We start from the raw sequence: 21,442 nt of genomic DNA on the forward strand, positions 1-21,442 counted from the left end.
AATGGATTGATAAATTATTCATATAATACAAAACAAATTGTTATCTATTAAATCCAAAATCTCAAAATTATATATCAATTTTGTCTTTTTTTTTTTTAATTTTTTAGATAAATTATTTCTAGAAGATTGATGAGCCGTATAAATTTATTATTCATCCAAAAGGGTGAACAGAAAATGACAAATATATGAATATATTATTATTATTATTATTAAACATCTTTCGGCTCGGAAAGAATATATTCATTATTTCATCAGGAGGTTTTATTTTCACTGAACTGTCGGTCTAGCTTTGTTTTTTCCTTTTTTTGTTCCTACAGACATTCAGATTCAACTCAATCCTCAATTTATGTCTATTAAATCTGGTAGATTACAGACAATTAGTACAAACTAATTTTATTTCATTTTGATTCTGATTTTATGTTCCAAGTCAACATTAAGGTTTATTGAATCCCTTGTTATTTGCAGATTCATCCCCAAATCAATCGTTTGCTTCAAGTCATGGCTCTCTTTCTTTGCTTTTCTCCATCTTTTTCTTTAGTTCAACCTGAAATTTCCACCATGATTCAATTTAAAGTCTACTCTTTGTTCAGTTTTATTAGTTCTTGATTCAGTGAAGTTTTTGCCTGGCCTGATCATCAATACTTGATATTATTATGGATGATGTAAACGAATTGTCATCATCAATGAGTTTTGCTTCATCTTCTATTCTTTCTAATGGGTCTAGCTCTAGCGACACAAGTCCTGAACATGGCTTAAATCTTGAAATTTTGAGCTTGAGCAGGCTCAGTGGCAGTCTTGAAAAGCTATTGCTTGATTCTGATTATGATTACACGGATGCAGAGATCGTTGTTGAGGGCATCTCAGTGGGTGTCCATAGGTGTATATTATCTGCACGGAGCCAGTTCTTTCATGAGCTTTTTAAGAAGGGAAATGATGCTTCTGTCAGTGAAGGTAAACCAAAGTATCTCATGTCCGAATTGGTGCCTCTCGGAAAAGTTGGATATGAAGCTTTCAATGTTTTCTTGAATTATTTGTACACCGGAAAGCTTAAACAATCTCCTCCAGAAGTGTCCACGTGTGTTGATGAGAGTTGTGCACATGATGCATGCCGCCCTGCTATTAATTACGCCCTTGAATTGATGTATGCTTCTGCCACTTTTCAGATGAAGGAACTGGTTTTGCTTTCTCAAGTAAGCTGTGATTGTGTTTCGGTATTTTGTTTAAATCTATTTCTCTTGCATATGTTATTTATTTATTTTCGTGCTTTTTAATTAATATTCATTTATTTTATTTCGGCCGGAATACTTTGGACAGTTTTCTTGGGCTATAGGATGTCTTGATAAGTTCTGTCTCGACATATTTCAAATGACTTTAATGTTATTTATTCAAAGTATATTTGGTTACAAGGTATATATGTCGGTAGCTACTGGAGTTACTGTCAGAATTTTCTTAATGCTTCTTTTTGTTATATTCAAATTGGTAAGTTTAGCAGAAGATAAGATGGTGTCGCTAAAAGTCATTTATAGCAAATTGCGCAATTTCAATCTCAATGAAGCACATCATGGAATTTGTTATGATTATACAGTTGAAACAATCTCCAAAGCTATGTTGATTGTAGGCAATCGTTAGTTTAATATTTTTCTTTTTCTTTAACTGGTTGTGTCTATGTCTGTTTATAAGACATTTGAGGCTGTGTTGAGTCCCATTATAAGGATAAAGACTCAAAGTGTAGTAGCAAACGATTTAGAGGGCAATTTGGTCTGAGGATATCCCATTTCAATTTTCTAACTTTTGGAAAAGCAAACAATAGTTGGGATGTTTTACCTTCCCCGTATTCTGACTCAAATACTGTCTATCCATGCAGCGTCGCCTTCTGAACTTTGTTGAGAAGGCTTTTGTGGAAGATGTAATCCCGATTCTTGTTGCTGCATTCCATTGCCAGCTGAATCCATTGTGCACTTGCTGCATCCAGAGATTAATAAGGTCAGATCTGGACAATGTCTGCCTTGAGAAAGAGCTTCCTGCTGAAGTTTTTCATGAAATCAAGTTAATCCGCTCCAAACCTCAGGGAGACTCAGAACAAGATGCTATGGAACTGGACCCTATGCACAAGAGGATCAGGAGTATTCACAAGGCACTGGACTCTGATGATGTTGAACTAGTCAAGCTTCTGCTAAATGAATCTAATATCACTTTAGATCGGGCTTATGCTCTGCACTATGCCACTGCCTACTGTGATCCTAAGATTGTTAGGGAGGTGCTCAGTCTAGGCTTGGCTGATCTTAACCTTAGGAATTGTAGAGGGCATACAGTGCTTCATGTGGCTGCAAGGCGCAAGGAGCCTTCAATTCTAGCGGCACTTCTAACCAAGGGAGTTTCTGCATCAGAAACTACATTGGATGGGCAAACAGCTGTTGCAATCTGTCGAAGGTTGACTAGGCCAAAGGATTATCACGAAAATACAGAGCAGGGGCAGGAATGTAACAAAGATCGGATATGTATTGTTGTCCTTGAGAGAGAGATAAGAAGAAATTCAGTGTCTGGCAATGTGTCAGTTTCATCACAGGTGATGGCTGATGATTTGCACATGAAGCTGGATTATCTGGAAAATCGAGGTTATTTTCCTTTTCTAGTATTGATCAATTGTCTTAGTCAGTGCCTTAAAAGTGCTTTGATTTTGCAGTGGCATTTGCACGCTTGTTGTTTCCTGCTGAAGCTAGACTAGCCATGGAGGTAGGGGATGCACATTCAACCTCAGTTTACGCAGGCCTTTCAGCATCAAAATCAAAAGGATCAAGTGGGAACTTAATAGAGGTTAATTTGAATGAAACCCCCTCTGTGCAAGCAAGGAGAATGCAAAAGAGATTTCTAGCTCTGCTTAAAACAGGTATTATATGCATTACGGATTTTTTTTACCTTTATTTTTTGTAATTCTGTTTAGCAATGAAATGACACATGATTCAAATTGACCTCCAATCCTTTAAAAAGTCATGTGAAATATAATCTTTATGCTTCATTTGTTTACCCATGAGATGTATCAAAATTGAATGTTGTGCCATACTAGTTAAAAAATGAATAACAGAAAAAGGTGAAAATGAGTGCTTTTGGTCATTTATGTATAATCTGCATTGGAGTACCTAAAGTAACTGGTTCTCTTTTCTCTCTATGTCCGCCCTCTCACCCAACACCTTTTCCAAGAAATTTGTGGGGAAATTTTATTGAGTATATTGTTTTGTTGTATGTATTATGCTGAAATGAATTTTTTAACCGCACAGATATGAAAATCTTACTTCGGCAGAACTTGCTATGCTTTATTAATGTTACACTTCTTTTGGATGGGTTGGAAAATGATGGAGCCCAGGGAATTTGCTATTGCAATGTCTCCATGGTCATCATCATTTATGCTCATGAATTAAACAATGGTTAATCTCTTATAACTGTCAACCTGTTCATTTCTATTCAATACCTTTGGACCCAGGGTTCTCGATTTTCATGAGTATTACTGCAAAAGTCTTGTACCTTGTGATTTTCTTGACATCTTGGAAGGGGAAAAACTGAGGCATATTCATACATGCATGCATGCTCTTAGTATCTATGTTGTATGACTGTACATATGCGTGTGACTGTATGTATGCATATTGATAGTTGCAGCACTGGGTTTGAACCTGGAGTGCATTGAGTATCAGCTTTGTGGTTAGGGAAAAAATTTATTACATCCTCAAACTGTGTCCTCATAAAATTTTGAAGTTTTATTTATGAGAAGTCTGTGAATCATAAATTAAACTCAGAAAAATGACACCCAAAAAGGGGGAAATTGTAGTATTTTTCTTAGTACAATATGGTCCAATCTATTTAGGGAAGTACCCGTTAAGCATATTGCAATGAATTCAGATCCCTAAAATGGTGGAAAAATTAAAACTTCCATTGACTGCAGATTTGTTATTAATCAGAAGCTTGGATATATTGCTGACTATTCTATGATGACAGTGGAGACTGGCCAAGACTACTTCCCACACTGCTCAGAAGTGCTTGATAAATTTCTGGATGATGATTTCATTAATATCCCTGATGCGTTCTTGCTTGAAAAGGGAACTCCAGAAGAGCAGAAAATTAAGAAAATGCGGTACATGGAACTTAAAGATGATGTGCAGAAGGCATTCTACAAGGACATGGCTGAAAAGAATCAGTCAGGTTTGTCCTCATCGTCGTCCTCATCCTCCCCTGCAAAGGCAGGTGTTAAGCGCAAGGTTAGGAAGAAGTAATGTTATCATTAATATGAATTTCATAGGATGGAACAAGAACAAGAGAGTACTTAGTTTGTTTTGGTTTTCTTAAATCATAAAACTATTTCAGAGCTAGCCTATGCTTCTCCCTAGATGTTTAGTATGTAAAATAGCAGAATGCTGCATAAGTGTCTTATCTTCAGAGCCTTATAATTTGCATTTTTATTTAGATTTTGCGTTTTACAATCTGGTGCTATTCCTTCTTTCCCCAGAAAGTTGGCTTCCGCATGTATGAACTCTAGTAACAATTATGTAGTCTTTACTCAAGAAATTTTGTACAGGTAACAATGTAAATATTGTTTCTACTAAAATGGAAATTTCTTGAAATGGGATTGGATGTATGATTTGTGTTATTCGATTCGAGGTTTGACAAAAATATATCACTAAATCAGCATTTTGTCGAAGAATTCAAAGAAATCGAACAAAATCTGGAAAGAGGAACTTTGCTAAGAATTTTTGAAGAGATTCTTATGAACATTAGAGGTTTTTGTATTTACGATGATTTTTATTGAATTATTATTATCTAATTATGGAACAGTTCCCGTAGAAGCTTGAGTGGTGGAGAATTGGATTCCCCATACCCCAATCGTCTCATCTAACGTCACTTTTAAGCTAAAGTTTCTCTTTTCTTTTTCTCTTACATATAAAAAAATGTCTTGATCATCATTCTCTTCCACATTCTTTAAAGCATAAAACTTCTAACGCCAAAGAAATAAATACAGGAATAATCTACAAGAAACACTAACCTCGCACGGGTAACATGTTTTGCGTTGTAAAATTGACGTTTTGTGTGTAAGTAGCGGTTTACAGTAGGATCAATCAAGTCGAAACGAACAAGCCACCAGTCTTATGGGAATTATTCAGAAATTTGTTTTTTAATGACTGTTTTTATATCATACTGACTGGCAGGTTTGAATTGAACAAAGGTCCAGTTGAAACGATGGGCTGGTCCATTTCTACGTTGAGTTGCGTTAGCTTTCAGATGAAAGGCTTGGTAAGTTCCTTACCCTGTTTTCTTTCTATGCTTTTCTTTCAACCTTTCAAACAAGAATTCCAAACCCAAGTAAACAATCTAAACTTTAGTTTACTTTATTAATAATAGTAAACGTATTGTGTGTATGTATTTATATATATATACACACACATATACATTTACATATATATATATATATATATATCAAATATAACATAATATAAGATGTAACAAACATCACTCTCTTTCCCCGCAGTTTCCGGTTGATTTTCTCCGTTTCAGGTAAACCAAATCACCAAAACAAACTCCTTTATTATTCATCTTTACGTGTATAGACAACCCTTTTATTTTTGTTAATTAATATTTTCAGGAATTGAATCATTAACTGTTTTAGTTCGTTCTGTTTGTTGAGTTTAATCTGTTCGTTTTCTCCTTCTCTGTTCTTGGTTTTCGTTGTTGGCTTTATGATCAAGTGACAATAATATAAATAATAACGAACTTCAAGAAGGCTAAAGACTTGAATTGGTCAAGTATAATAGGAGGAAGTTTTTTGTTATGACTATGTTTAGATGGATTTGTTGCCAATATAGAATATTCATGATACCTTTTTTTAACCTGTATTTCTCTCGTTTGGAGGAATTATAGGTTCTTTGCGCTTCCTTCGTTGTATTGTTTGTTTCAACTAAATAGAAAAAAAATACTTTCTTCGCTATCTTATTTACCATTCTTCTCTTTTTCATTCTGTGGAATCTTTCCCAGAAACAATTCCATTTACTGAATTGTTGGTGGAAAGATCTAAATCCTCCTTTTTATCCTGGAGTATATGACCATAAACAATTTGTTTCAGTCACAACTCATCTGATGTTTGCTGGCAGGCAGGCTGGTATATAAATGGCCTTGCTCGGCGAACCACAAGATAGTTATTGATACCTATGTTTGCACTTAAAATACCTTGATTGCATTTGTTTATCTATTTTTCTGCCCTTGATTAAGGTAATGATGATTCACCTGTTGTTGAAATAGATTCACTTTGTTTTATTTGTTTTTGGCTTTTGAGAGTATACTCATCATTGTTACATATGCATAGATGGGTTAAATTATAGCATCTCATATGGTATGAAATAAGATAATTTGATTCTTTATTTTTGTTTTTAATTTTTTACACCTGTTAACTGATATGTACTTCATTTTAATATTTTAAATGCTTTCAATTTTATATGTAGCTTAATCAACTTATTTTTGTTCCCTGATTGATAAGTTTAAGTTTTGTTGTCCTCCACTTTGTAGCTTTCATACAAAGAGTTGAAAAAGGAAAGAATATAGAACAAAGTTTAGACAACAGAAAGCCTACTGTGCGACCTATCGACACAGGTGTATTCTATAGTGTTGATTTGTGAAGGCATGACTATGGAAATCAAATCTTACCAGAACCAGGCTGAATTAATGTTAAAGGAATATGTACTTGGAGATTCATTTATCCCATACACTTCAATTGTTGGGGGCATTTTTGCTTCCAAGATGGTATGTTCTCATCAGTACATGTTGTGTTCAATACTCACTGATACACATTAATCAATCTAGTTAGTTGGATGTTAGCATATTATTTATCAATTTAGCCTTCTATCTTCTTTGTTTAGCAATTTTTATTTTTTTTTGATAGATGCTTTTTTATTTCTTCTGTTTTCCCTAAGCATGCTTTCCTTTTTCAGGTTTATGATCTTACCCAGTTGATTTGTACTGTTCACTTCAAAAAATTTTCCAGGTTCTCAAAAATTCAACAAGTTGAATGGAGTAACCGGTAATTGAATATTTCAATGAGTTCAATTTCATCTCTTTTCTCCATTGACATAAAAAAAATAACTGTTTTTTTTCAATGAAATGCTTATGCAGGGCTGTTTCAACCATCCATGCCATTTTTATTACAGTTATGTCGTTGTACTTTGTGTTTTGGTCAGAGCTTTTTTCTGACAACCAATATGGCCTTATTACATTTCGTAGTTCTTCACTATCTACATTCATATTGGGGGTGAGGATACTTTTTCTTTTGCTTTTCTCTTAAATATGAATTTTCCATAGGTTTTGAAGTGTTGCTTTTCTCTTGCATCTGGAACTAAGAATATAGGATATTGTCCTATTCTAGCTTAAACCTTCTTTGTTGCAGAATTGATTATCATATATTTCTAAAGTTATTATTGTCATGTTGCATCGTGTTTGCCATAGAGGCTTTCATAGTTGTGGTATACCCTGTAAACACATACAGTGCCTGCTTCCTGAACTTGTTGCCACCATTTCAGATATTGCTGAATATTAACATTGTTGCAAGCTTTTCTTGTGTGTTCTGTACTCCACAGTATTCTGCCTGCTACAAATCACCCGGCAAAAAGTTGAATAAATTGAAAAAACTAGAAAACCTGCTTAGTTTAAGCAATCTCACTGCCTACTTCTATCTAGTAAACTAAACTTATGCTTCAGCAAAATTTTGACAGGTTTCAGTTGGGTACTTCCTTGCGGACCTTGGGATGATTATCTGGTTCTATCCCTCACTCGGTGGAATGGAGTATGTAAGTACATTATTTTTAAGAATTAAATTTGCTCCTGGAAAAATGTTTTCTTCTTCTTTTTTGAACATGGGATGGTGGGATGGGGTTTTGGGATGATGTTCTATTTTAACTGTTTAAACATCTGTTTTAGCAAATGGTGATGATGAGGAAGGGTGAGTCAGGAGGGGAATCATTATCTAATCTCATCTAATTTAATGTTAAATTAGTGTAGCTGATGACAATGGCATATCGTTCTTTCAGGTGATTCATCATCTTCTTTCTATAGGAGCAGTGGCATACTCTATGTTGACAAGGCAGGGGCAACTTTATACGTATATGTTACTTATTTCTGAGACAACAACCCCAGGAATCAATTTGAGATGGTAATTTCATGTCAGTACTTCATTTATTTATATTATGTACAATATTTTATATTCTATTTTATGCATCTATTAGATCTATGTAGGTATTTGGACACTGCTGGAATGAAGAAATCCAGAGCCTATCTCATCAATGGAGTTGTTGTATTCATTGCTTGGCTGGTAGGTTAATCATTTTATATTCTTTATAACTTTTAGTTCATTTCATATTCTTGTTAGTGGAAGATCCCTTATGCAATCAGCAATTCTACTGATGATTTGTCATATGTTCCTCGATACATAGACTTTGGCTGAAGTGTAGTTTACATGTGCAGGTTGCCCGAATACTTCTGTTCATCTACCTTTTTTACCACCTCTACTTGCACTATGATCAGGTGAAGTACTACCTGCACATTCTCGCTTGTTTCCATGAATGTTGTGAGAAGTTGGCTAGCACTTCTGGTATTAGTCCATAAGATTATAAACTAAAATCCAGGAACTGAGCTTTCCCGCTAGAATAAAATTTCACACAGGATAGTTCTTTTATCTTTATAGAAATTTCAGTATCAATGATATTTTAAGACAAAACTAACAATCCAGGTTGTTGGTGTTAACATGAAATCCTAGACCCCCCAAATCACTGCATTATCTGGGGCAGGAGGCAAAATCATTAGAACACATAGATAACTTGGTTAAATTAGAAGAAACATCATCTCTGAAACTATCATAATATAATAGTGTCAAAAGAATATTGTCCCTATTCATATAACGTGATAATTATTCTCTCTTTCAGAAATGACATCTAATTGTTTTCTTATTGAACAGGCCAAGGAGTTGGATACCTGTGCACAATTATTAGTATGCATTGTGCCTCTAGCTCTAACAGTCATGAATTTGGTGTGGTTTACAAAAATCATAAAGGGATTAATGAAGACATTAGCAAAGAGACACTGAAGGATTCTTGGATTGGTGACATTGGTTAAGGAAAATATGGGAAAGAGAGGCAGAAGGATATCGCAAATTCTGGTATTCATGTACATTCTTGCTCTTTATGTAAAAGGGTAAAGGTATAACAGTAAAGTTATCACGATATTTAAAGTGAATATGTTCAGCAATCATTTTGGTGTAAAGTTGGAACATAAACAAGTGGAAGCAAATGGTGGGATTTATAAGTTTCGAAATTGAATATAGATTTGCAGGTTCCTTATGCTAACTGGGTATACTGATGTCTGTGTTCAAAAGCAAAATTTTATTTATTTTCTAGTACAACTACAAACTATATTTATTTAAAAAAAAAAATAGATACATTGAGGATCCTTATATTAATAGTTATAATTCCTGAGAGGAAAATTAGATTGTAAGGTCCAAGTTTAAGTGATGATTGGTACCAGGAGAGTGAAAATGTGGAAAATTTTTATCTATACAAGTATCAGATAGGTGGCTCTGCCCATCTTCCTGCTCTTGATCCATTTCCTTGGGAGTGAAGGATAGTGAAAGCTCACAGATTTCGTTTAAGCTTCCATTTTCTTCTTCATTCCTCCTTTTCCCATGTGTATGTCTGCAATCCTGCAAAATTAAAGATGCCACTAATTTTATTCATTTTTTAATTATTGTACTTGTTGAAGCATGTGACAGAAATTGTACTTGTTGAAGCCACCTACTCCGCAGTAATTGTCAAAGATAACTTAATTTGAGGAGATCCATCAATAATTAATGTTCATATTTTGATTTGCAGAAGCTTACCTCCGAAAACGCTAATTCGTGTTTGGTATTTTCACTTTCACATTCGAAATTGATGAACGATCCATTTCCTAATTGCCTGCAAAATTTAAGCCATCAACTCCATCAAAAACATAACAAATGTAAAATTATTGTTTGTAGTCTCTTCTCCATGGCATATGTCTCTAATCATATATATGTAATCTCTTCTCTGTTATTACTATGGTGATTTTGATCCATCAACAACCCAGCACTTTTTATATATTGGCAACTTATTCAATCTCAGGATGCTACCTTATTTAATTGTTCACATGGTTAGCTGTAGTTGGTCACCACATTTGATGAGGCTCTGGAAACAGTCAAATTCGATTATGGCGATATTATGTAGAGGTTAATTCACTAACCATATATGATAATTTAATTCTTCAAATAGTTTTTGCTCGAGAGTTTTTGTGATAGACCTACCCAAATTTATCAGTTAGAACGACAAAAATAGGCCAAAGGACTATTTCCCACCCAAAATATATTTTTATCTTAAATTCTCATCATCTAATTTTGAAAATCTCAACAAAATTATAATCTCTTAAAATTTTATTTCTTTCACCGTCCCCTCCACCCAAATCCCAAAAACTAATAATTTTCCCCATAGGACAAGTTTTGAAAAATAACATTTCTCCTTCCCCCCCCCCCCTGCCCCAAGGTTTAGTTTTCAAACTCTGGGCCATCTCCGGTGCTTCTCTGATAACATCTTCTATCTCTTCCTCTAATGGTCACTCCCTCACCATCTCTCCCTTCGACCGACGGTCCTAAATCCAACAAGAAAAGATATTTTGTCGGGCAAGATGAAACATCATCTACCCGACGAAGACAAGATCTCTCATCTTCTCCAATGAGGTCGTCTTCGTCCTCCCCTATGAAAATGAGACTTTCATCTTTGTTGAGGAAGACAAATAACTTCATCTTTTCGACGAAGTTAAGAGTTATTTTCAAGAGAAGATATTTCATCAAGCAAGACGAAACATCTTCTACCCGACGAAGACAAGATCTCTCGTCTTCTCCAATGAGGTCGTCTTCATCCTCCCCTATGAAGATGAGATTCTCATTTTTGTTGAGGAAGACAAACAATTTCATCTTTTCGACGAAGTTAAAAGTTATTTTCAGCATTAATCAACATTGTCCAAGCTTTCAAACGAGAGAAGCTTAGCTGTCGGAGGGAGAAGAGGCATTGAGAGATATTTGTTGTCGGCGATGACATTATATTTGACACTAGAGATCTAAAAACTAAACGCTAAGGGGGAGATGCCATTTTTTAAAACTTTGGTTAGAAGAAACTTTTAATTTTTAAAGTTTGGGGAGAGGGTAGAGATTAAATTTTAGTTTATTTTTAATATTATAGATGAAATGATTATTTTACTCCTAAAATCATTAATTTTAATCACCCATAAGTGGTGTTTAAGATTTTCAAAGTTAAAAGGTGAGAACTTGAAATAAAATGATACTTCGGGTGGGAATAAGTCCTTTGGCCACAAAAATAACTTCAAAACATGCATGTGCAACTAATGTTATAGGAACAATAAAACTATGTATATTCATTTTAAATACACAAATAGATATGTATTTAATATGCGTCATCATATGATTGGATGATTTTAAATCAAAGATAAATTAATACTTAATTACATGATAACACACATAAATATGTACTTATTTGTATACTTAAAGTAGATATATATAATATTACTCTTTAGAAATTACCTGGAAATGAGAGTATATATAAGTTTCCAACTTAATTGCTAGGAACCCACTAAATTTAACTGAACTCAATTGAAAAGCAATCTTTTCTCCATCCTTTAGAGGGATTTTCTTATATGCAAAATCGGGAAGGCCGTTGTACTATGTGGATTAATAAATAAGACTTTAGGGCAAAAGTTCTTATCCAAAAGAAATTGCCGACCAATCCATACATGTAAACATAATTTATTAATTAGTGTTATTTGAGAAGATGATGATGATGATATATATATATACACACACACACAATATGTACCTCTGGGACTGTAGGGAGCAGATGGGTAAGGCTCCATAATCACTGAAATGTGGTCTTTCTGCTCGCAATTGCTCCTTCGCCATCGTCACATCATCCTCATTACAGCCCTTCGTGCTTCTGAACATCTAATATTCAACACAATTACTTAAATTAAAAACTCCAAACTCAACTAAGAAACATTATCCATATTACAAACATTCTGCTTTCGTAATATGCACTATATTATATTACCCAGAACCCTAGCTATAGCTTTTTGCATAAATATTATCGACTTGATGTCACTTTCTCAAGGAGAATAATAAGGTCAAAATAATATTGATCCCAAAATTGATAAAAGGAAAAAAAAAAAAAAGAAATTGAATTAATATAGTAAATCCGAGAAGACATAAATAACAGTATTTTATGAATAAGCGATTGGATAAGATCTAAGAATGAACATCTGGTTAGGTCATAAGCCACTACTTATTTAACCAATATCAACGAGTAGTAGGTAATTAATTTCTGGCAACAACCAGTAAATTCTGATTGATTCCTCAGCACTATATTGTCATTCTATCTCCATTAACTGTAAGCTTTCTTTGTTACACATAAAGTAGTTCTGCATTTAAACATATCACGTGGGCATATATTAAAGTTACTGTTTAAGTACTTAATTATCCAGACCTAATTAGATATATAGCTCTATACACAAAGTTCCAAGCCAATATTTAACTCCAAAAATTGACAAATTCATTGTCAGTGACTCAGTAAAGGTTTTAATAGGAAATGATGAAAAGAATAAAAACGACGGAGGGAATTATAATGTGATCAATTCTTCTAATGCTTTAACGATAAGCTTCATAAAAAGAAGGCCTTGATTTTAGTAGCGCACTTAATAATTAAAGAACCTTTTTTACGTATGCAGTACAGTATGTTTATCAAATCAAGAAAAATATACAAAATTTTGTTTCCATAAAAATTTTTCGATACAGTAGAAATTCTTAAAAGTTGCGGCCGGATTCAAAACAAAATTCTGTGTGTACTTCTTGCTTGTTCAAGTTCGTTTTGCTCATTTCTAATCGTTAAGTTTATCTTCTTCTCTTTTTTTTCTTCTTGTTGGTGGCAGATAAAGAACTTGGTAATTTCTTTTTGCAAAATTAAACCTGTGAGAACTTTTAAGTAGGAGTAGAATTGTGTAAGAGTTCTAACTCATCATTAATGAGTTGGTCGTATATGGAACCCCGTTTCAAACACGTAGTTGAGCAATCAGCATTTAATATTACAGTTCGTAACTTTTAATTGAAAGCAAAAGACTGAGAAAGTACTTTACATAATGGCACAAATATCATTAAAAACAATTTTCATGTTGTTTCTTTTGGAATGGAAGCTAGCTGTACCTGCAGATGGCTTTTGATGTGAGAAATCTTCAGTCCTTTCACATTCATCATCTGCATGATGCGCTTGGGCGTTGCTTCTGCAAATCCCACAATAACTTAATATTCCTCCAAAAAAAAAAAAAAACACACATAATTCAGCTCTTAAATCTGCTTAGTTTAAGGCAAAGAAGATTTAGGGTTATATAAACCCTAATTAAACGGTGACAAGAAATATCATTGACTTAGATAAAAGAGATTGATCGGTGACTTCTTTAAATATCTTGCTCCAAGTTGCATAATATTTCGATCCTTCTTTTCTTGAACCAGCATTTAAAGATTTCATTGAAACAACTCAAACTTACTGTATTTTCCACCAAGGCTTTCAACTGTGGCGGCAAAGTGTTCATGAAGCTCAGGCGACCACCGCAAACGTGGAAGATCCGATTTGTTGTACCGCCTTACTTTAGTTGATCTCTGAGAATTTCTCATGATTTTTTTCTGGTTGAACGAGCAAATAATAATAAAATTCGCAGGACCTTTTTCTAGCTTGAATGCAGCTGCGAAACACAACACATGCTGGGTCGAAGACTAAGACTATGTACATTGTTCTTTGTAAACACGTAAAGTTTATATTTCAAACATGTTTTTACATCATGTATTTTTTTTAATTAAATTAGGGGTACTATCACTCTCTTCAAACTTTATCCTTTACTTTATTTCTCTATTCAAACTTTAAATAAGCAAATATATTACTGAGAATGAAATTTTATAAAATATACTATATGGGCTGCATCGTATTACTTTTAATAATTTTTAGTATATAGTCTATTTATCTTGTTCTTGGATGCAAAAAATATAAAGTGAAATACTGGGATGTCAATGATTTTTCCTTCAACCATCAAGTCCCCAACTGATTTTTTGAATTAAATTTGAAGCCCCTTTTAACGATATCAGCTAAAACATTTAATTAGTTCAACGATCTTAATACTTGGAGTACAGAATAAGCCAAGCCAAAGAACTTGTCCACAATTGATGAGGCAGTAAGACTTGAATTATATATAGAGGAAGTCAATGAAAGAGAAAAAATATTTGTTTTTAACCATTAATATAGTTTTATCATTAACACAATGATTATTTATTCCTCACTCTCAAAGTTCATATGGCGACTCATGTGGGAAAAACATAAGCATGCTTTCATATCATCTATTTTAATTAAATTTCCTCTAGTTTTTGGCCTATTGCTTATGGCCTTTAGATAAACAATCCACTTATTTGCGAAGCATAACCGAGTAAGTCAAGGTGGGGAAAAAATAAAATAAAGAAACAGAAGAGAAAGAGAAAAGCTACCCATCTCTTTTCTCGTTCACCTTCCTGTCAATAAAAGACGGTGCCTACTCTTGGACCCATTGTTCGGTCTTCCTGCCGTATTCAACACTACATTTCCTCAAAATTCAATATGCAAGAAAAACAAGCCACTTCTTTATGTAATTAATTAACATATACAAGCATATACATGGCATAAATGTCAATGAAAATTAATGGGTCGACTGCCCTTTTCTTCTAACTTAAAAGGGTGCCTCTGATATCTAGATAATTAGTTTTTGAGTGACTAACATTTCATCACTCAAAGGTTTGGTTTTAAACAGTTTTTTCATTTATTGAATACAAAAATCATATTTTTATCAAAAATTTAATGGAATCATATTTTTTATCTGAAATTTTAACTTCCTTAATGGGAAGTGGATTTTGGCATAGGCGTAAAGGTTGAAATTACTTTTTTTTTTTTTTTGGTTAATTGGGGATCTCACCCGTATTTGTTAGATGGATAAACCCGAGGTACAATGATCGAGCTCGTAACTACTATATCAGATAAATTAATATTTTACAAGCATGATAAAAATTTAAACCCAAATTTTTACCTTAAAATTTTTAATGTTCTATTAGTTTTTCTAACAATTGAACTCTAAAAAGAGACATGAAAAATTATTAAGAGATATGAAAAATAATTGAAATATCCTATTAATTATTTTTACATGTGAATAATTTGAGCATAAAAACATACAAGAAGATGGTTTGAAATAGAGAAAAAGAAACATAAAAGATTATGATTGTTGTAGCCTGGATCCAAATCACACCAAGATTTATCAATAGCAATAAAGTGGTTGCAAATTCAAAAGTCGGAATCACATTTTGACCGATGTGATTTTGATCCGATTAGGGTTCAAATTATTATTAGGTTCAAGCTCAATTTGATTGATTTTTCGCAAGGCTAAGCTCTAGCTTGATGAGTTTAGGAGTTCAAACATAAAGTTTGAGCTAGAAATAAGAGTTGGTGACTTGAGCTTGATTCAAAAATTATATTTAAAACACATAATTTATATATTCTTCAATTATTTACATATCAAAACCAAAGAATAAGATTTTAAAAATATAAGTATAATATTTAAAATCATTTATAACATATTAATATTAAACTTGAGTCAACCCATAAGCTAGCTAGCTCAAGGTCGACAACAATTGAGTTGAGCCGGTGCTCGTTTGTAGCCCCATATTCAAATAATATCGTGTGAGTGAAGAAAAGCGATGTCCTCATCTCAGGCTCCACTAATGACACCGACCACCCCTGGGACCCCTCGTCCTTTGCCTCTCTCGATACCTTCCACCCCCAAGACGCTTCCTTCGTTTCCTCTCTTACCTCTCAGGTCTTAAAGTATGCTCCCAAATTCATGTTTCTCTTTGCCCATGCAATTATAATCATTCATCACAAAGTTAATCAAACATGATAACGATATTATTATTCTGGAATTTAGCATTAGATTTTTGCTTATGTCGGTCAAGTGGATCCTATTAATTCCATTCACACAATTTCGCGAATCATCCTCCGCAACATTACTCGTATGGCAAACCTGATTTTCAAAAATGGTAGATGGTGGACGGCTTGTAAGCTATAATAAATTATATCCGCGTGACATAATAGAGCAAGAATAAATAAACAATTATGCCCCATGTTTGCTTGTATCAAACTTGCTGGTAACCATTCCAGTATGTATCCATATATAATTAAGTTGTTTCATCAAAGGCCAAATAAATATTATCGCTTTTTTTCACAAAAAATCTTATTCGAATTGAATTATTTATGTGGGATGAAACCACCCACATTAAACATATTAAACCCTAAGTACAGTGATTTGAGAATATTATATAATTTTCTTGGTATGCCGTAAAGTGGGGTGAATTGAGAATATTATATAATTTTCTGAGAGGATGCGCATGAAATTCTATTCTATCCACAAAATCAAACGAAAAGTCTTCTCTCTCTCTCTGTGGAAATTAGGCATGATTTGGGTTTATAGATGACAGAGAATTGGTTGCATGTCATCTCTATATATACATCTCTTGAAATGATATATTTCTACCATTCTATTGCGGCTTTTCGGCATGAATGCATGCATTTGTTTACATCAAGCTAACAAGTTAGCGCAATAAAAAACAAATAAATAATGGTGGCTTGAATCACTTCCATTCCTTTCCATGTATGCGTGTGAGGTAGCCTTTACCATCTAAAACAAGCTGAAAATGATTTATGCAAGTTTGTCACGAATAAAAAAAGGAGTTGGTAAGGCTCGTCCAAAAAGAAAAGAGAGAATTAAAGTTTGAATGAATTGTTTACCAACTAAAAATATGTAGATGATTGATGTAAGAGAAAGAGTAAAATCATAAAAACATGAACCACGTGCATGGTAGAGTTGTGACCGAATTTGAGATTAATGGAAAAGGCGGATGTATATTATATTATATTATATAATAAAAAATAATATTATATGTATGTATTTTTAAGTATATATAATATATTATTATATAATTAAATGATATTTTTTAATTCAAAATTACTCAATTATTTAATAATATATATCAAATATATATTTATTTATATATTCAAAATAAATATATAATTTTATTTGATCAAAAAATGTAGTTACTTCACTCACACAACTTTATCCAAAAGAATTTAGTTTCCATTTAAGTCATATTAGTAGCAATTTATTTATTACTAAATATTCCAAAGCTCTAGGGGGCGTTTGATTTGGGTAATATTTTATTATTAAAATAGAAATATTACTTTGAAGATAGATTACTTAGAAGATTACTAGGTATAAATGATTACTATATTTGATAAAATTTTGTAGATATAAATAATTATTGTGTTTGGTTAAATATAATAAAATATTACTAATAAATTATTTCACTTAAATGTCCTTGAATATAATTATTTTTAAATATTTTTTATATTATTTGTCATATTAATTAAAAATAAATTTATTTTTATCTCAAAAAATTAATAAATAATAATATAATTATAATAAAATCAATATTACCTTGATAATTTTGAAATATTTAAGGTAAATATGATAATCAGATCATTACTTATATTACCTGTCACGTCAGTATATGTAATAGAAGATTATTGTAATATTTTATTACTAATAAATTAAATAAAAAATAAAAATAAATTACTAAGATAACCTTAAAAAATCCAAACCAAAGACCCCTAAGTGGAGTTTATGAGAGCTTTGTTCTTATATATATAATAATACTATATAATCTAATTTCAAGAGACATTGTTGTTCTTGGTGTAATGATTTCGCTAGCAAAGGCATTAGGTGAATTCTCACTATTCTCTCTCTCTATGAATAATATTTTTTATTTTTGGGAGGGAAATGCAAGGAGAGAGAGGAACATTAATTGCAATTCTAGATAAGTGAAATAATTTTCCACCGCAATTTTGGTCTAAATATTCGTCCCACTTTTCGAGGATATAAATATTTTTTTTAAGACTAAACAATTATTTTTCACAAAAATTTAATATAAAAATAAATATATATTTAAAAATTTTAAATATTTATTTATATATTAATTTTTATTAAAATTTTTATTAGAGATAAAAGTAAAATCATCATTTTATTAATAATAATAAAAAAATATATATAATTCCTTATATTTTTATCATAAATTTTAAAAATTTACAACTTCACTCTAATATAAAGTTTTCTAACTTATAAAAGTAACATCTATCTCAATCTCAACCCCAAACTTAATATCTATTTATTTTCCCTTTCTAGTCACTGATGATAACACTTTCAATCCACGAAATACCAGCTATCAATTATTTATCTGTCCTACGCAATAAAAAACTTAAATATTTATTTATATGTTAATTTTTATTAAAAATTTTATTAGAGATAAAGATAAAATTATCATTTTATTAATAATAATAAAAAATATATATAATTCATTTTATTTTTCTCCTAAATTTTAAAAACTAATAACTTCACTGTAATATAAAGTTTTCTAACTTTTAAAAATAACATCTCTCTTAACCCCAACCCCAAACCTAAGGTTTATTTATTTTCCCTTGCTAATCACTAATGATAACACTTTCAACCTATGAAATACTAGCTATCAATTCTTCATTTGTCCTACACAAAGAAGAGCTAAGAAGATGCGTCTTCATCGGTTCTTTTTTGCACCAAAAAGATGAAAATCTGATAGCCCATTTTTTACGGATTGAAAGTGTCATCATTGGTGGTCAAAGAGAAGAAGAAAATAACCCCAAGTTTGGGGGTAGAGGGAATGTTATTTTTTAAAGTTAAAAAATGTTAAGCAGAGGTAAAGTTGTTAATTTTTAAAACTTACAGGAGAAAATAAATGAATTTTACTTTTTTTAATATTTTGATAAAATAACAATTATATCTCTGTCTCTAATAAAAAAATTATAATAAAAGTTAGCTCATGAGTGGGTATTTAGATTTTTCAAATTTCACATGTATATATTTGTCTTTACATTAAAACTTGGGTGGGAAATAGTCCTTTGGCCGTTTTTTAATGATATAAACAACATATATTTGTACTTAAAACCTAACAACAATGTATTAATAAAATAAATAATTTAGTATAATACAAAAATTTAAAAGAGTAACTTTATATATATTTATTTTGAGCATATAAATAAGTAAATATTTATGTATAAATCAAGTGATTGAATATTATTTTATTTTTAATTTAAAATTATTCAATCATATGATAATATATATTAAATATATATTTATTTATGTACTTAAAGTTAGTACAAATAATTTTATTGAAACTTATATTATCATATTACTAATATATTAAATCTCTTTCTCACTCTCTTACCAAATCATACTATCAAAAGTAATGTTTTATGAATCTATTATTGAATATATATATATATATATATATATATATATATGAATATATGATATATTATTATATAATTAAATATAATTTTATTTTTAATTTAAAATTATAAAATTAATTAATAATATATATTAAATATTTATATATTTATATATACAAAATAATTATGTATTATTTAATTGTACCATCAATTATTTGACTTTTTTGCTTTCCCATAATTATCAGTTTCTCTCTCCTTTTAATGGGGGGATTGGACAGAAGAGGTTGAGAGGGAGAAGAAGGCTTGTTTTTGGGTCTTATTCAATGCTAGCCATTGAAGGGATTCATGGGTTATGGATGTAATTTAATTGAATTGATGGAATGAGAATCTTGAGATCGAGGTTGAAATTCACACGAGAGGAAGAAGACGACGATGTAAGGTTCCCTTGTTAAAGTTCGTGGAATGTAATAATTAAATTAAAATATTAATCAATTAATTATATTTAGTGTTGCTTTTAGATTTTCCTTTGATTCCAATTATTATGAGTTGAATTAAAATTCGTAAGAGATAGACAAATAACGAGTTTGTTCATCTTCTTAGTATTTATACAATCCTTTCTAATTATATTGTTTTTATTTTAGTTATATCATCTTCGTCTATAACGTTAAAATGATTATAATTTGATCGAATATGATAAACTTTATCCACCTTATCTTGTCTCGGTCATACTATACCATAATCATTCTATATCTTTCTTGCCCTCATCATTATTGCGTTTGGTCCATCTTTCATGTTGTGTGCACCCCTTCACATATAATTGCATGTGTTATCACGTGCATCCCAATTATATATGACCAAGACGAAGAATGTTATTTGTATGATAGCGTTTTGGGTAAAAAAGTTAAGAATTTTGTCTTCATGATAATGTTTTAATTATGTTAAACAGTATTTAATGCTTTTGAATTAAACTATACTTAATTATATTATAATATATTTGCTTTAGGATTCAAGCGTTCCCATCATATTTATTAAGGACTTTGTTCAATATTTTTTTATTTTTTGGCAGCCAGGCTGCATAATATGGTCCACCCATCTTCTTTTACAAAGCTTTCCCAATGTTAGATCTATCAGTTAAACCCAGAATCGATATATTCCAAGTCTAATAGAATTGATATTTGAGGAATGTTTTAATTCAATTGTCAAAGACATAATTTTGACATCAAAGGTTTATTCTAAAAGCCCTTGTTCACCCCTTTAAGTACGTAAATTTTACTTTTTCTTTCAAGACATAATTTTGTTGATGGAAAATGAGATCTAACACTGTCAAAATTGTAGTTACTATATTACCCCTAATCATTTCACTTTTTTTAATTTACCATATTATCCCTAATTAAATATAATCAAATCCTTATATTGAAACTATTTTGAAGCTACAATGTTGTCTTGCCAATAAGTTAGTTTATGATTTCTTTGCCAAACTCACCTAACCTCAAGATGAAATTCTAAATCGTCGAGGAAAATTTATAATGTTAATAATTTATCAATAAAATTTGACAATGCTAACTTTCTGTTAGGTAAAAGAGAGGACAATGACGTTGTTATAGATAATGAATGTGGTTGAATTAATTATGAAGGTGAGATTCTAATTGATGGCTAGAGCTAAAGTTTTCAAACGTTTCATAATATTAAATTACAAGTGTCAAAATTTGTAAAGATATTAAACTATCATTTTTAAAATATTAATGTAAGATATATAATACGGTTGTCATTTTATTTTGTTCAAATTTTTTAGATAATAAAATTACTATTTTAGCCTCGCAATATTCATTTTTTAACCAGGTTTGATTTTGGGTGAAAAAGTGTGATGTATAACATTAACTGGTGTAAAAGGGTTTTTGGGTAAACCCTTGGGTGGGAAAAATATAATTTAGTCTCGTTTTAATTTTGGATTCGAGGCGTTTCTTTTC

The 21,442-nt window shown here is 31.4% G+C and overlaps 3 protein-coding genes and 1 long non-coding RNA gene across 9 annotated transcripts; 2 read left to right on the plus strand and 2 right to left on the minus strand.

The window, feature by feature from the left end:
- Positions 1–232: 232 nt before the first annotated feature.
- LOC123223044 (BTB/POZ domain and ankyrin repeat-containing protein NPR1-like) lies at positions 233–4,624 on the plus strand. 4 transcript variants are annotated; one of them, XM_044646100.1, is made up of 6 exons: positions 233–362; positions 466–1,190; positions 1,865–2,615; positions 2,684–2,887; positions 3,276–3,422; positions 3,988–4,624. In XM_044646100.1, exons 2-6 carry the CDS (start codon positions 654–656, stop codon positions 4,260–4,262), a joined length of 1,914 nt encoding a protein of 637 aa, XP_044502035.1. In that variant the 5' UTR covers positions 233–362; positions 466–653; the 3' UTR covers positions 4,263–4,624. The 4 variants fall into 4 exon arrangements, with proteins under 4 accessions (XP_044502035.1, XP_044502034.1, XP_044502037.1 ...); XM_044646099.1 differs by having other exon boundaries at positions 239–1,190; XM_044646102.1 differs by lacking the exon at positions 3,276–3,422 and having other exon boundaries at positions 240–1,190; positions 3,935–4,110.
- Positions 3,729–5,284, minus strand: LOC123223047. Its single transcript, XR_006503747.1, has 2 exons — positions 5,030–5,284; positions 3,729–4,221 (listed from the first exon to the last, which is right to left on the minus strand). It is a non-coding gene; the product is annotated as an uncharacterized LOC123223047 (long non-coding RNA).
- LOC123223045 (TLC domain-containing protein 4-like) lies at positions 5,254–9,368 on the plus strand. 3 transcript variants are annotated; one of them, XM_044646105.1, is made up of 10 exons: positions 5,505–5,538; positions 6,132–6,249; positions 6,544–6,777; positions 6,966–7,054; positions 7,147–7,282; positions 7,743–7,817; positions 8,058–8,179; positions 8,263–8,338; positions 8,491–8,550; positions 8,981–9,368. In XM_044646105.1, exons 3-10 carry the CDS (start codon positions 6,658–6,660, stop codon positions 9,107–9,109), a joined length of 807 nt encoding a protein of 268 aa, XP_044502040.1. In that variant the 5' UTR covers positions 5,505–5,538; positions 6,132–6,249; positions 6,544–6,657; the 3' UTR covers positions 9,110–9,368. The 3 variants fall into 3 exon arrangements, with proteins under 3 accessions (XP_044502041.1, XP_044502039.1, XP_044502040.1); XM_044646106.1 differs by lacking the exons at positions 5,505–5,538; positions 6,132–6,249 and adding an exon at positions 5,254–5,277; XM_044646104.1 differs by lacking the exon at positions 6,132–6,249 and having other exon boundaries at positions 5,402–5,538.
- Positions 9,369–9,443: 75 nt separating this feature from the next.
- Positions 9,444–13,972, minus strand: LOC123223046 (probable transcription factor KAN4). The gene is made up of 5 exons (XM_044646107.1): positions 13,639–13,972; positions 13,298–13,374; positions 11,922–12,046; positions 9,899–9,974; positions 9,444–9,721 (listed from the first exon to the last, which is right to left on the minus strand). The coding sequence occupies exons 1-5, from the start codon at positions 13,763–13,765 to the stop codon at positions 9,506–9,508; spliced, it is 621 nt and encodes a 206-aa protein (XP_044502042.1). The 5' UTR covers positions 13,766–13,972; the 3' UTR covers positions 9,444–9,505.
- Between the last annotated feature and the right edge of the window lie 7,470 nt (positions 13,973–21,442).

This window comes from Mangifera indica, chromosome 8 (assembly GCF_011075055.1).
Source record: "Mangifera indica cultivar Alphonso chromosome 8, CATAS_Mindica_2.1, whole genome shotgun sequence".
NCBI classification, from domain to species: Eukaryota; Viridiplantae; Streptophyta; class Magnoliopsida; order Sapindales; family Anacardiaceae; genus Mangifera; species Mangifera indica.

What these genes read in the sequence shown, in the direction of transcription:
- LOC123223045 (XM_044646106.1), top strand. Translation starts at nt 6,658, where the DNA reads ATGACTATGGAAATCAAATCTTACCAGAACCAGGCTGAATTAATGTTA. An exon ending in CAAGTTGAATGGAGTAACCG is followed by an intron (nt 7,055 to 7,146) that starts GTAATTGAATAT and finishes ATGCTTATGCAG; the next exon opens with GGCTGTTTCAACCATCCATG. An exon ending in CACTCGGTGGAATGGAGTAT is followed by an intron (nt 7,818 to 8,057) that starts GTAAGTACATTA and finishes TCGTTCTTTCAG; the next exon opens with GTGATTCATCATCTTCTTTC.
- LOC123223046 (XM_044646107.1), bottom strand. Translation starts at nt 13,765, where the DNA reads ATGAGAAATTCTCAGAGATCAACTAAAGTAAGGCGGTACAACAAATCG. An exon ending in ACATCAAAAGCCATCTGCAG is followed by an intron (nt 12,047 to 13,297) that starts GTACAGCTAGCT and finishes GTTGAATATTAG; the next exon opens with ATGTTCAGAAGCACGAAGGG. An exon ending in ACGAATTAGCGTTTTCGGAG is followed by an intron (nt 9,722 to 9,898) that starts GTAAGCTTCTGC and finishes TTAATTTTGCAG; the next exon opens with GATTGCAGACATACACATGG.
- LOC123223044 (XM_044646100.1), top strand. Translation starts at nt 654, where the DNA reads ATGGATGATGTAAACGAATTGTCATCATCAATGAGTTTTGCTTCATCT. An exon ending in GGATTATCTGGAAAATCGAG is followed by an intron (nt 2,616 to 2,683) that starts GTTATTTTCCTT and finishes TTGATTTTGCAG; the next exon opens with TGGCATTTGCACGCTTGTTG. An exon ending in TCTAGCTCTGCTTAAAACAG is followed by an intron (nt 2,888 to 3,275) that starts GTATTATATGCA and finishes TTAACCGCACAG; the next exon opens with ATATGAAAATCTTACTTCGG.